This window comes from Anomaloglossus baeobatrachus, chromosome 6 (assembly GCF_048569485.1).
Source record: "Anomaloglossus baeobatrachus isolate aAnoBae1 chromosome 6, aAnoBae1.hap1, whole genome shotgun sequence".
Lineage (NCBI taxonomy): Eukaryota > Metazoa > Chordata > Amphibia > Anura > Aromobatidae > Anomaloglossus > Anomaloglossus baeobatrachus.
In genome coordinates, this window is record NC_134358.1 from 136,090,231 (window position 1) to 136,102,735 (window position 12,505).

The 12,505-nt window shown below is 42.1% G+C and overlaps 1 protein-coding gene across 1 annotated transcript in view; it reads right to left on the reverse strand.

Moving 5' to 3' along the window:
- RP1 (RP1 axonemal microtubule associated) overlaps window positions 1-12,505 on the reverse strand; it is a 752,859-nt gene that overhangs the window by 427,757 nt on the left and 312,597 nt on the right. The window contains exons 26-28 of the mRNA XM_075316343.1: window positions 11,157-11,311; window positions 10,552-10,630; window positions 5,396-5,477 (exon numbers count right to left, since the gene is read on the reverse strand). Of these exons, the coding sequence (XP_075172458.1) occupies window positions 5,396-5,477; window positions 10,552-10,630; window positions 11,157-11,311 (316 nt within the window). The remainder of the gene's footprint in view (window positions 1-5,395; window positions 5,478-10,551; window positions 10,631-11,156; window positions 11,312-12,505) is intronic.

The window sequence follows — 12,505 nt, forward strand, 5'->3', positions numbered from 1 at the left end:
GATGAGGGGCAAATACCCCGAAACGGCTGTCTGTGGATGGATACCATGTTTGGTATAGGTGGTCTCCTTGACTGGAGACTGCCCTTCCCGTGGTTGTTCCTTCCCGGTGAAAGACCTGGCTAGTTTCCTGGCAGCGTTGAGAAACACGTGATGGTGTCTCTGCGGCTTTCTTATTTGCATACTTCCCAGGGGGCAATGCTCTAGAATCACTGCGTTGAGAAACATGTGATGGTGTCTCCGCAGTGGATATGTTGATCTCCCTAAGGTCAACAATGCTTGCTTAAGTAGTCTTTTACTAGGCATTGCCCCCACTAGCCAGATTCCTACTCCACACTGATGAGGGGCAAATACCCCGAAACGGCTGTCTGTGGATGGATACCATGTTTGGTATAGGTGGTCTCCTTGACTGGAGACTGCCCTTCCCGTGGTTGTTCCTTCCCGGTGAAAGACCTGGCTAGTTTCCTGGCAGCGTTGAGAAACACGTAATGGTGTCTCTGCGGCTTTCTTATTTGCATACTTCCCAGGGGGCAATGCTCTAGAATCACTGCGTTGAGAAACACGTGATGGTGTCTCCGCAGTGGATATGTTGATCTCCCTAAGGTCAACAATGCTTGCTTAAGTAGTCTTTTACTAGGCATTGCCCCCACTAGCCAGATTCCTACTCCACACTGATGAGGGGCAAATACCCCGAAACGGCTGTCTGTGGATGGATACCATGTTTGGTATAGGTGGTCTCCTTGACTGGAGACTGCCCTTCCCATGGTTGTTCCTTCCCGGTGAAAGACCTGGCTAGTTTCCTGGCAGCGTTGAGAAACACGTGATGGTGTCTCCGCGGCTTTCTTATTTGCATACTTCCCAGGGGGCAATGCTCTAGAATCACTGCGTTGAGAAACACGTGATGGTGTCTCCGCAGTGGATATGTTGATCTCCCTAAGGTCAACAATGCTTGCTTTAGTGGCAGCTATGAGCTGTTATCAGCCTCTTAATACCCAGATTACCACAGCACCAGGATAATTGAAATAAGCCAGGTAAAGTTCCAGGATTGTTACATCTAATGGATGCGACAGTCCTGGGAGGCTGCAGTATGCTATTTTTAGGCTGAAGGTGCCCAATAAGAATGGGTCTCCCCAGCCTGAGAACCCCAACGCCCAGCTGTTGGCTTTACCATGGGGGGACCGCACTTTTTTTTTTTATCTTAAATAGTTAAACACGAAAACCTCATGCGGTTCTTTTATTTTCACAGAAAGCCAAGATAAGCGCATGGCTGGGGGCTACAATCAGTAGCTGTATGCTTTATTATGGCTGGGTATCATAATATGGGGTGAACTTATGCCAATTTATTTATTTACTTATTTGTACATCAATCTAGATGCTGACACAGCACCTCAGATTGGTTGCAGTCAGACACGCTGTCACACAGGGTGGGGCGCTGCCTGACTGCAACCAATCAGAGATGCCAGGACTGCCAGTAGGTGGGGAAAATAGTGCATATGCTTGAAGATAATGAGCGGCTCCGGAAGTAGAGTGACCTGCCTGGAAACAGAGTTACAGCAGCACAGAGACCGGCAAGTATAAAGTGCTTACTTTATTCTTAGTTTCTTTCTTTTCTCTTTGATTTTTTTACTACTCCAGTGGCCGTACCTGAATTGTTACCTGGAGTTCCCTGAGAACTCCAGCTCCGGGTCAGTGCTTGGGTTCTTTTGAACTTGTGCGAATCCAAACTTTTATAGTTCGGGACCGCCCATCACTAGTCATAAGTCTTTAAGAGGTGTAAGGGGTCACTCTCTTCTGACAGTGCTTGAGGTAGGCAAACGCAACAGGTGCTCAATTAAATGGAAAGATTTATTTAAGTCATAAATCTTTCAGATGAAAACAGGAATAATAGCATTGTCTTAGCACAAAGGAACAAAAATTAGCAAACAGTCTATATATGTGTGTCAATTACAAATTTCTCCAACCTAATCAGCCCCTAATAGAGCTGATCCTGATCCAGCCCTCCTTCCACTTTTGAATAAGCCCACTGAACTGCCTTATATAGCTCATTCCATGTGCTGGAACTGGAGGTAAGGGAACAACCAAACCCACTCAGCTCTTTGGCCACTCTCGAAACACAGACCAAAAAGCCGAGTATATTCAAATACCTCTCAGCACTATATGTGCCGGAGCCTGCTTCTTTGGGTCTTCGATCACGTTGGTGACACACAAACCACCCATCAGTGCCTGTCCAGCTGCAACCTTATATGGGTTAATTTCTAATAAGCAAGTGGTTATGAGGCTTTTGCATCACAAAAGAGAAACTTGACTCCCATAGTTTGGAAAGTCTATAACTTCATAGTAGGGAATTAGGACAAGATTTTGGCCCTGCACATATTATGTAATCAATGAGCATCACGTTTTACACAGTGGTTGAATGGAAAAATGCAATCTATGCCTTTTGCTGTCCCATTTCACTGTGGACCTCTACACTTTTCAGATGCATGTGGTGGCACATTTCTTATGTGGTATTTAACAGTAACAAAAGTTAGCTTGCTCTGGCCCTCCATATTTGCAATGTTTCATCCTTTGTTCTGCGCACAGTCCACTTTCAATGCCCCAACCTTGCAATCTAGAATTTCTTCTCTTTACTTCAGGTCCAGCTTACACATTCCCTATCTCCCTTTTCCCTGCCGTTCCAGGGTCCCCACCCAACATACAGCTACCTTTCTGGACCGCTAGCTCAGTACCATTTGAGTTGGCTCCATTCCATTATCTCCTGTCTCCTCTTCTGGCCTCAGGACTTTCCACCCGTATTCCAGACTTCACAGCCACCGGCTGGTGCAATCTTCCACAATGTGTAAATTGCACAAAATGAATCACATATTGTTCAAATTCACTGGATTCAGTGAATTTCTAAAAGTTCAACACAAAATTTTATTTGCATTGAATTGAATTGATTTGGTCATTTATATATCGTGACAATGTGGTCGTAGTTGAAGTCTATGTTCCCTTTGCATATAAAATACCTCTACAGATGGGGCATACAGGAATGAGGACCCCTGATTTTAGCATTGATGGGTATTGCAGTTGTTGACCCCTAGCATCTAAAATTTATGCCAAAAAATGTTGTGGGTTATAAAAAACTCATTTCATGTACTATTTAACTGGCTAAATGATTATATTATATTATAACAGCAACAATTTAATAATTATTATTTATTTTCTTGTTTTTTTCCTCTTTTAGAGAAGTGCAGTGCTCAGCCCTGACCACAAAATAATGTTCACTCAGTGACACGGCATAGCAGATGAATGGCAATGTCACATTTTATTAGAAGGCATCATAGCAACTTAGATCATGGGAGTGAAATTAGACCTATAAAACATCAATCAGTGGAGGAGGTAATTGTAAATCCTATAGAAAAATGACATTTATATATTGCAGCACACTACGTACTGAGCTCTGCTAATGATATATCCTACTCCCCCAACCTTGGACATTTTAGAAATAGGAAAGTTAGGAATTATGACAAAGCACTCCAAGCATTTAGTTACTTTTTTATACAATTCTGTAAAGTGCCAATTATATGACCAGTATACAGTATACTGACTATAGCCTCCGTCAAATATGTATTCTATTAAGTTGCGTTCAAACATTGTGCATTAGGTCTCGATTTACAGATTCTGTGCATAAATCCTGACCAGGTCTGCTGCAACTCTGAGAGCAATGCATGTGAATGTGGTATGTAATGTCTCATTTGCAATAGTAAGCATACATTAAAGGGGTGGTTCTCTACTCTGCAATAGCGGCCACATCTCTGTAAAACTGATAGGGAAGGCTTTTTCTAAATATCTTATTCAGCCAATTCTGCCTCTGAGTGGCTCTATTGCGGTCCACTCATCCCCCTGAAGTGACCCCCGAGCTAAGTGACCTCTGATGTCCGGTGATGTCACGTCAACTTCCAGTTGACCCAATATCGATGAGGCGGCCCCAGTCTCCGTGAATGACAGGGCTGTGTGCAGAGTTTTCCCTAACATCACAGCCCAGCATGGCTCTTGCTTGCAGCACTCTGCAGCGAAGGAGAGCGTGCGAGGTAATGGGCTACGGGGGGAAGACTATTCTCCTTACGGAGACCTGACAAAACCAGTCTGGCTGTCAATGAGGGGACTTATAGCTGCAATGCCCCTCTGGGAAATATTCAAATTGTCTCTCCAGGAAAGGAGACAAACTCTAGCGCCACCTATTGGAAGTAGCAATCCTAAAAGTCAAAAGTGGCCTTTTAACAAGCCTTTTCATATGACCTAGGATTTATGCCAGATCAGAGTACAAATTTGCAAGACAATGTGTTTTGGGGTGATTGCCCCTCGTCAGTGCAAAGTATGAGTGTCTCATCTGGCTTATGAGAAGCTATGTTGGGACCATGGGGGGAAATTGGGATTCTGATCTGGCATAAATCCTAGGTCATATGAAAAGGTTTGTTAAAAGGTCACGTTTGACTTTTAGGATTGCTACTTCCAATAGGTGGCGCTAGAGTTTGTCTTCTTTCCCAGAGAGACAATTTGAACATTTCCCAGAGGGGCATTGCAGCTATAAGTCCCCTCACTGACAGCCAGACTGGTTTTGCCAGGTCTTCTTAAGGAGAATAGTCTTCCCCCCGTGGTCCCCACATAGCTTCTCATACGCCAGATCAGACACCCATACTTTGCACTGACGAGAGGCAATCACCCCAAAACAGAGGGTCTGCAAATTGGGATTCTGATCTGGCATAAATCCTAGGTCATATGAAAAGGCTTGTTAAAAAGCCACTTTTGACTTTTAGGATTGCTACTTCCAATAGGTGGCACTAGAGTTTGTCTCCTTTCCTGGAGAGACAATTTAGATAACGGGCTGTGACGCTCGACTGTAACAAGCGGTGAAATGCCTCCTACAGCCCAGTCACTCACAGAGACTGGGGCTGGATTCAGTGATGTCAGGTCAACAAGAGGTTGACATGACATCACGGGATCTTTGAGGTCATTGAGTCTGAGGGTCACTTCATGGGGATGAGCAGACAGTAATAGCGCCGCTCAGAGGCACAATTGACGAACAACGTATTTGACAAAAGCCTTCCCTATCAGTTTTAAAGGGATGTGGCCACTATTGCAGAGTAGTTAACGACCCCTTTAAGGAGACCTTCAAGAAAAACAAGTAACCCTTCACTTATTTACTTTAGACTTTTAGAAAAAAGTAGTTGAGATATTATTTTTTTTTGTAAGGCACTGGTCATAATCTACTGGTAGCAGACATGCTTTCTAGACTTTGCATAGACACCCACATTCATGGGGAGCGCTGGTGTAATAAATTGTTACACTGTGTTTATTTTTCGTAGATTACATTTATACTGTAATTTTGTTATATTATGCTTATTGTCATCTAGCATACCTGCTGCATGGAAACAGAACTTTATGAGTACTTTCATCTTCAGTGTATTGTATAACAACTTTATCCAAGAACCAACCTTTCCCTATGATGACAAAAGATAAAACATATAGGTACACCTTTAGCAGTAGTTGTCAGGTTCTGAATGCTGGAATTTGTTTTACTAAATATCAATCCTTCTAAACTTTTCTAACATCTAGAATTCATAATTAATGGCCTACCCTAAGGCCAGATTCACTCATCAGTGTTTTGTGGCCAAACTCCAACTGCAATGCATGGACTGACCACAGATCTCTTGACCCAAACTGGACAACTTCATATACGCTTGACTGAAGCGTTTGAGTCAAGAGACCTATGGGCATTCTTTGTATGTATGTGAGAATCTGTCCTTAGGGTGAGAAAAAAGTGTTATTGGTCCAATCTCTAGTGCCTCCACCAGTTGGAAGAATGAAGATCCCATGTGAAAGCAGCTGTGTCTACTATAGTACGGTGACTTTTCCCATTACAGCAAATGTGGCTAGGTATTGGTCCAGCTTTAGTACCAGGTACAGTATTTACAACAGTGTTGTAGTGTCATTTGCAGTAACAATGCTGGAGCTTAGGCCTGTTTCAGGGGTCTTTTTTTTCCACATATGAGAATTATTTTTTTTACATTAGTGTGTCAGTGTTTCGGGGTTTCCAGGTTGTTTCTGAATGATCTTGCCCTTTGTTAAAATGGAGTTTCTGTTCTGTATGTCCTACTTCCGGTTCATCTGCTTAAAGACTGCTTCCTGTCTGCTTCTGCTCAGCTGCTCTTGTTACCTGGTTGCCTTTCTGGATCCTTGTGAATTACCCGCAGCTTCTTTGTAAGGCTGGTCTCAGGTTAACTCCTGGCAGTATTGCTTCTACCAGCGACTCGGATGTCCCAAGTGTATGTAAGCAATACTTACCGGTTAGATACATTGTGACTGTCTTTCCGGAACTTTACCCGTGTTTACTCTTTCTGCTAAGAATGGTGTTTGGACTTATTGAACTTTGCCAGGACCATTTGATACATTATTCGTGTGGATCAAAACCAGGGACTTATCACACCGGTGTGAGGACTTGTGCCACAAACTTTGTTCATTCAGATCTACGTTACCTGGACTACTTCTTTACTGGACTATATTCGTAAGGACTGTGCTCAACAGTACTGTATATAACGTGTTTGTGTTTGTTTCTGTGTGCTATATACTAGGTACTGTACATATTGTTGGCTGTGTATTAGGCCCCCTTCACATGCACGTGCCTCTGGTACGTGTTTGGCAGTTTTCTCACGTACCAGAGACACGTACACACGTAAACCTAGGTATTCCTATGGTGTCGGACACACGTAAGTATTTACGAACGGAACGTGTGTCTGTTCCATACTTACGTGTGTCCGTGTGTTTTTCACATCGACATGTCCGTTTTCTCTCCAGCATCACGGGTGTCAAACGGAACGCAAACGTTTCACACGTAACACACACGGACCACGCGGATGTGTTCCGTGTGACACGCACCGGAGAGAAGACACGTGTCTGTGAGGAAAAAAAACAAAACATTACTCACCTTCTCCTGCCCACCTGTCTCTGCCGATGCTGTCACTTGCTGCCGACCGCCGCTCATTATGCTAATTGAATATTCACTTCACTGCGGCCGGAAGCAGCAGCAGCGGGGAGTCGGCAGGGCTGGAGACCGAAGATCAGCACCACGGACAGCGACGCCAGGGACAGGTGAGTAGAAAGTTCCTGTTCTCTGTGTGTTATCACGGATAACACACGGAGAACACACGTAGCCCATAAACACGGGTCACAGAGGGCAAAACGCACCTCTGACACGCTCGTGAAAAACATGCATGGTTTTTCACAGATGTGTGAAGGGGGCCTTATAGAAATTCCTTGCACCAAGAACCCGTCTCTGCTCTTCATTGCCCTAAGCGATCAGAATCCTCAAGTTCATACAATAGTATTACATAGTGTGTTGGATCTAATTTTCATCCACTTTTGGTCCATATGTCTCTTGTTACCATAAGCGTGGTTTCTATTTTCTTATTAGAGAAAAAATAAAGCTACTGCTAAATATTAGAGAATAAAAAGCGGACAATGTTTGGCTGACACACAGATAGCAGCCCAGTACTATCTAACCCACCAACAAAAGAAAGAGGATATGGCCCAATATTGACTAGTGTTGTTGGCTGTGATCTAGTATGTTTTTTTTTTCAGAAATTGACAACTATTTTTTTGCCATCATAGGGGCTGTACGTGATAAGGAAAATATGGCTGCTATCTTTCAGAAATAGCACGACATCAACAGTTGTGATTAATATTGCAGTTAAGCCCTGTTCACTTCAGTGAAGTTAAAGAAGCACTCCAATTAAAATGTTTATCCTCTTAAAACATTGCAGTCATCATCTTATATAGCACTGTATACTTAGAATTGCTCATTTTACCTTTCTACCCAATTATTTTCTTTCCATTAGATCTATGGTATCATGCTATTAAAAACAGACCTTACACTTCTATGTAGAAACAAGAAGTCTCTTTTCCCTGCTTGAGTCATGACTCACTGCAAAAGTTCAGAAGTGAGGAGGACCAGATGGGTCATGAGTTGAAGAAGGGAATGATTCATGTAGGGGAAAGTGTCTTCCAAGAGCAGAGAAAAAAGAAAAATCTAACTGACTAGAAGGGCAAAATGAGCAACTGTAAGTACACAGTGCTACATAATATGATGATTGCAATATGTTAAGGGGATAAAACGTTTGATGGGAGTGCCTCTTTAAAGGGAAGGTGTCGCGTTTTTTTATTTTTGTATTAAAAATAGTGATTATGAAATCAAGTATTTTTAATACAAAATTAAAATCACCGCTTATTTAGTTTTTATTTCATTCTGATTTTACTGAAGGCACTGGGGGCAGCCATGCTGGATTTGCTGCGTGTAACGACAGTAACTAACTCCTTTCTGGCAGCTCCTATGCATAGAGAACAGTGCTCGGGATCCGACCCCATTCAGTAACGTTACAGTAGGCGTCTGCTGTGACCTGGACACGCCCCCTGGGCGGTCCAGGTCACAGCAGAGGGAGGAGATCAGCGCCATCATTGTGGAGCTCACAGCTATGCTGTTTGCTCCACTTTACCCCTGTCAACCGCCGGGATGTGTGAGTACGGGCCGCCTGCCCTCCCCTCCCTCCTCTGTTACAGTGTCCAATGACACTCCCTCCGCTCTACCCAGCCCCCGCTTTGCCCCCCGCCGCCGCTGCTGTGTGTTTGTGTGCCTCTGCTTGTGAGTACCGCCACTGCTACTGTCTCCAAAATCACCCCCCGCTCACCCCCCTCCTTCCTCCTGCAACCTGGTCGGCTTGTGCGTGAACCGGTGATACTGTATGCAGGGCTGTGCATCTAATCCTATCCTGTGTGATACTGTCTGCACAGCTGTGTATCAAATCCTATCCTGTGTGATACTGTCTGCTGAGCCGTTTATCTAATCCTCTCCTGTGTGATACTGTCTGCTGAGCTGTGTGTCTAATCCTATCATGTGATACTGTCTGCTGAGCTGTGTATCTAATCCTATCCTGTGTGATACTGTCTGCTGAGCCGTGTATCTAATCCTCTCCTGTGTGATACTGTCTGCTGAGCCGTGTATCTAATCCTCTCCTGTGTGATACTGTCTGCTGAGCCGTGTTTCTAATCCTATCCTATGTGATACTGTCTGCTGAGCTATGTATCTAATCCTCTCCGGTGTGATACTGTCTGCTGAGCCGTATATCTAATCCTATCCTGTGTGATACTGTATGCAGGGCTGTGTATCTAATCTTATCCTGTGTGATACTGTCTGCTGAGCCGTGTATCTAATCATCTCCTGTGTGATACTGTCTGATGAGCTGTGTATCTAATCCTATCCTGTGTGATACTCTCTGCTGGGCTGTGTATCTAATCCTATCCTGTGTGATACTGTTTGCAGGGCCTTGTATCTAATCCTATCCTGTGTGATACTGTCTGCATGGCCGTGTATCTAATCCTCTCCTGTGTGATACTGTCTGCTGAGCCGTGTATCTAATCCTCTCCTGTGTGATACTGCCTGCTGAGCCGTGTATCTAATCCTATCCTGTGTGATACTGTCTGCTGAGCTGTGTATCTAATCCTCTCCTGTGTCATACTGTCTGCAGAGTCGTGTATCTAATCCTCTCCTGTGTGATACTGTCTGCTGAGCCATGTATCTAATCCTTTCCTGTGTGATACTGTCTGCTGAGCCGTGTATCTAATCCTATCCTGTGTGATACTGTCTGCTGGGCCGTGTATCTAATCCTCTCCTGTGTGATACTGTCTGCTGAGCCGTGTATCTAATCCTATCCTGTGTGATACTGTCTGCTGAGCTGTGTATCTAATCTTATCCTGTGTGATACTGTATGCTGAGCTGTGTATCTAATCCTATCCTGTGTGATACTGTCTGCTGAGCTGTGTATCTAATCCTATCCTGTGTGATACTGTCTGCTGAGCCGTGTATCTAATCCTATATTGTGTGATACTGTCTGCTCAGCCGTGTATCTAATCCTATATTGTGTGATACTGTCTGCTGAGCTGTGTATCTAATCCTGTCCTGTTCGATACTGTGTGCTGTCCTTGGTGACACTTTAGACATTTGTGGTCACCAACAAAATGGCTCCGCATTGTGTCCCTACATTTCATTCTCTCTTATCTGTTGGCAACACCCAGGTTGGGAGGGGGGAGGTGATATCACACACAGGAGAGCAGATTCTGCCCACTTTACTGCAGCTGTAATCCAGGCTATTTCTACTGTGGGATTTCTGTAGAATTTCAGCAGCTGCTCCCCCCAGTGTTTAACAGTGGAAAATATCAAACTTTTTAATTTTTTTTTATATTTTGCTCAATTAAAAACAAATAATAATATTTAAACGCAACATTAAAACATTAATACTTTACATTTTTTCAGTTATTGAATTTTTTTTTTTTTACGACACCTTCCCTTTAATACTACAATACCAGACGCAATCCATGGACAAATGGAAAACTTGAAGATATATATTTTTTAATGCATTTGCAGATTTGACTACATATCTGTCTATCACTATAATCTAGTATTCTTATTAATGTACCAGTGTTTTATGATATGTTTATATGTGCGTATGTGTCTGTATGTAGTACCATTTTTACTTCCGTCACAGCTCATCTGGATTTTCTGAAGTGCCCCCAGTGAAACAGCTTGAATGCAAAATATATCAACCTAAAAAAAGTATCAAATGAGATATAAAAATTACATTTTTATACAAAATAAGTTATTATTTTAGGAAATTGTTTTACATTACATAATATACACATTAGAACATCAGGCCATATTATCTGCGGTCTTTGAATAAGTAACTAATATACAGGTGCACATTGAGGATCTAAAACCATTCTATCCACACATTTAGTGTTTGGTCACTGAATGTAATATTTTATTTCCATAGATTGTCTTGAATATACAGTCGACTATTTCATAGATACATATATTCTCAGATCATGTAAGTTGTTATTAGATAATTTTATTTCCTCTCACTTGTCTTTGAGACGCCATCATATGCAATCTGTGAGCCTGGATAATCACCGAGATACACAAATCTCTATGGAGAGCTATACCCCTTTGCTTTATCGCCGAGGTATGCTGACAGCACTCCTGTTGAACTCATTGGGACTGTGCATTTTGCACTTTCAGTTCCACCAAAGATTCCCAATGAAATGTCAAAAAGAAGATAGTAAGAATATTTTACCTGCCCTTTCTGGAATTTCCGAGTTTGGAATTTGGATTTATGTAACTTTCGCTTCCCAGAATCTCCTCTGGTCCCAAATACATTGATATAAATGCAGGATTCGGCATCAGCATCAGATATGACTCCTGTGTAAACTTGAATTTCATAGTCCAACACTTAAAGAGAGAAATTCCATTTTTTTATGTATTTGATAGAAGCATTTATTTTTTTATGGTGGTAAAATGTATCACTAAATGATAGAGTTCAGCAAATTGATTTGATGTAAACCAAATTTGTGTCAAATTTTAAGAAATTTGCTGAAGACCCAAAATTTGAACAATATGTGACTCGCTTCGAGTAAATTGCCTAAAATGCCCACTGTCATAGAACTACAAATCAGATACGAATATTATAGCCTGAATAAAAGCAGAAGCAGGAAATGCAGCAGATATTTTGTGGTGAATCTAGATAATGTGAGGACATCATAGCAAATAACATAGCCACACAGATAGGGAGAGAATGCCATAAAATAAACTGTACAGTTTGTGTGAGTCATGGCACAGCAGAGAAGGAAATTAGTGTCTGAGGAAGAGGGAAAATTAAAGATTTAATTGATAGGGACCGAGATGGGAGAGCAGATCAAGTCTGTGATGCAGGGCCTGGAAGAATTCATAGCTGGTAGTCGCTGCTACTTGGGTGATCAGTGAGGTTATAAAGCTGCTGCTACAATTCAGTCATGCATACAAAACTTTTAATGGAAATTGGAAAATTTTGAGAAATTTCATATACCAGCAAATTTAGCTTACTAGCAAAATACAACAAAGCTAACAAATGTGAATTTGAAAAGATTTGCTCATCTCTAATAAATGATGATGACTTAAATAATGATGATTAAAGTACCACAGGATACTCTATTGTTTAAGATATATCTATTTCAATCAATCATTCTTAATCATTCTTTATCACAACTAGTTAAAAGATATTGCAGTGCCTTGAAAACATATTCATGCCCCATGAACTTTTCCACGTTTTTCATGTTACACCCACAAATACTCACTCCCATCAACATCAAAGTTTTTATCCTCTTTATATATTGCAGCCATCATAATATATTGCACTGTGTACTTAAAATTGAACATTTTACTTTCTACCCAGTTAATTCTTCTCTTTTCTCTGCTCTATGTAAAAACAGGAAGTCACTTTTACCGCATGAGTCATTCTGTTCTTGAACTCCTGACCCAGCTGGATCACTTCTTCTCCTGTCATTTGATTTTGCAATGATGATTCATTCAGGGAAAAGAGACTTCCTGTTTCAACATAGAGCTTAGAAGGATTCAGCTGGTATGCTTTTAATCATCTGATGTCATAGA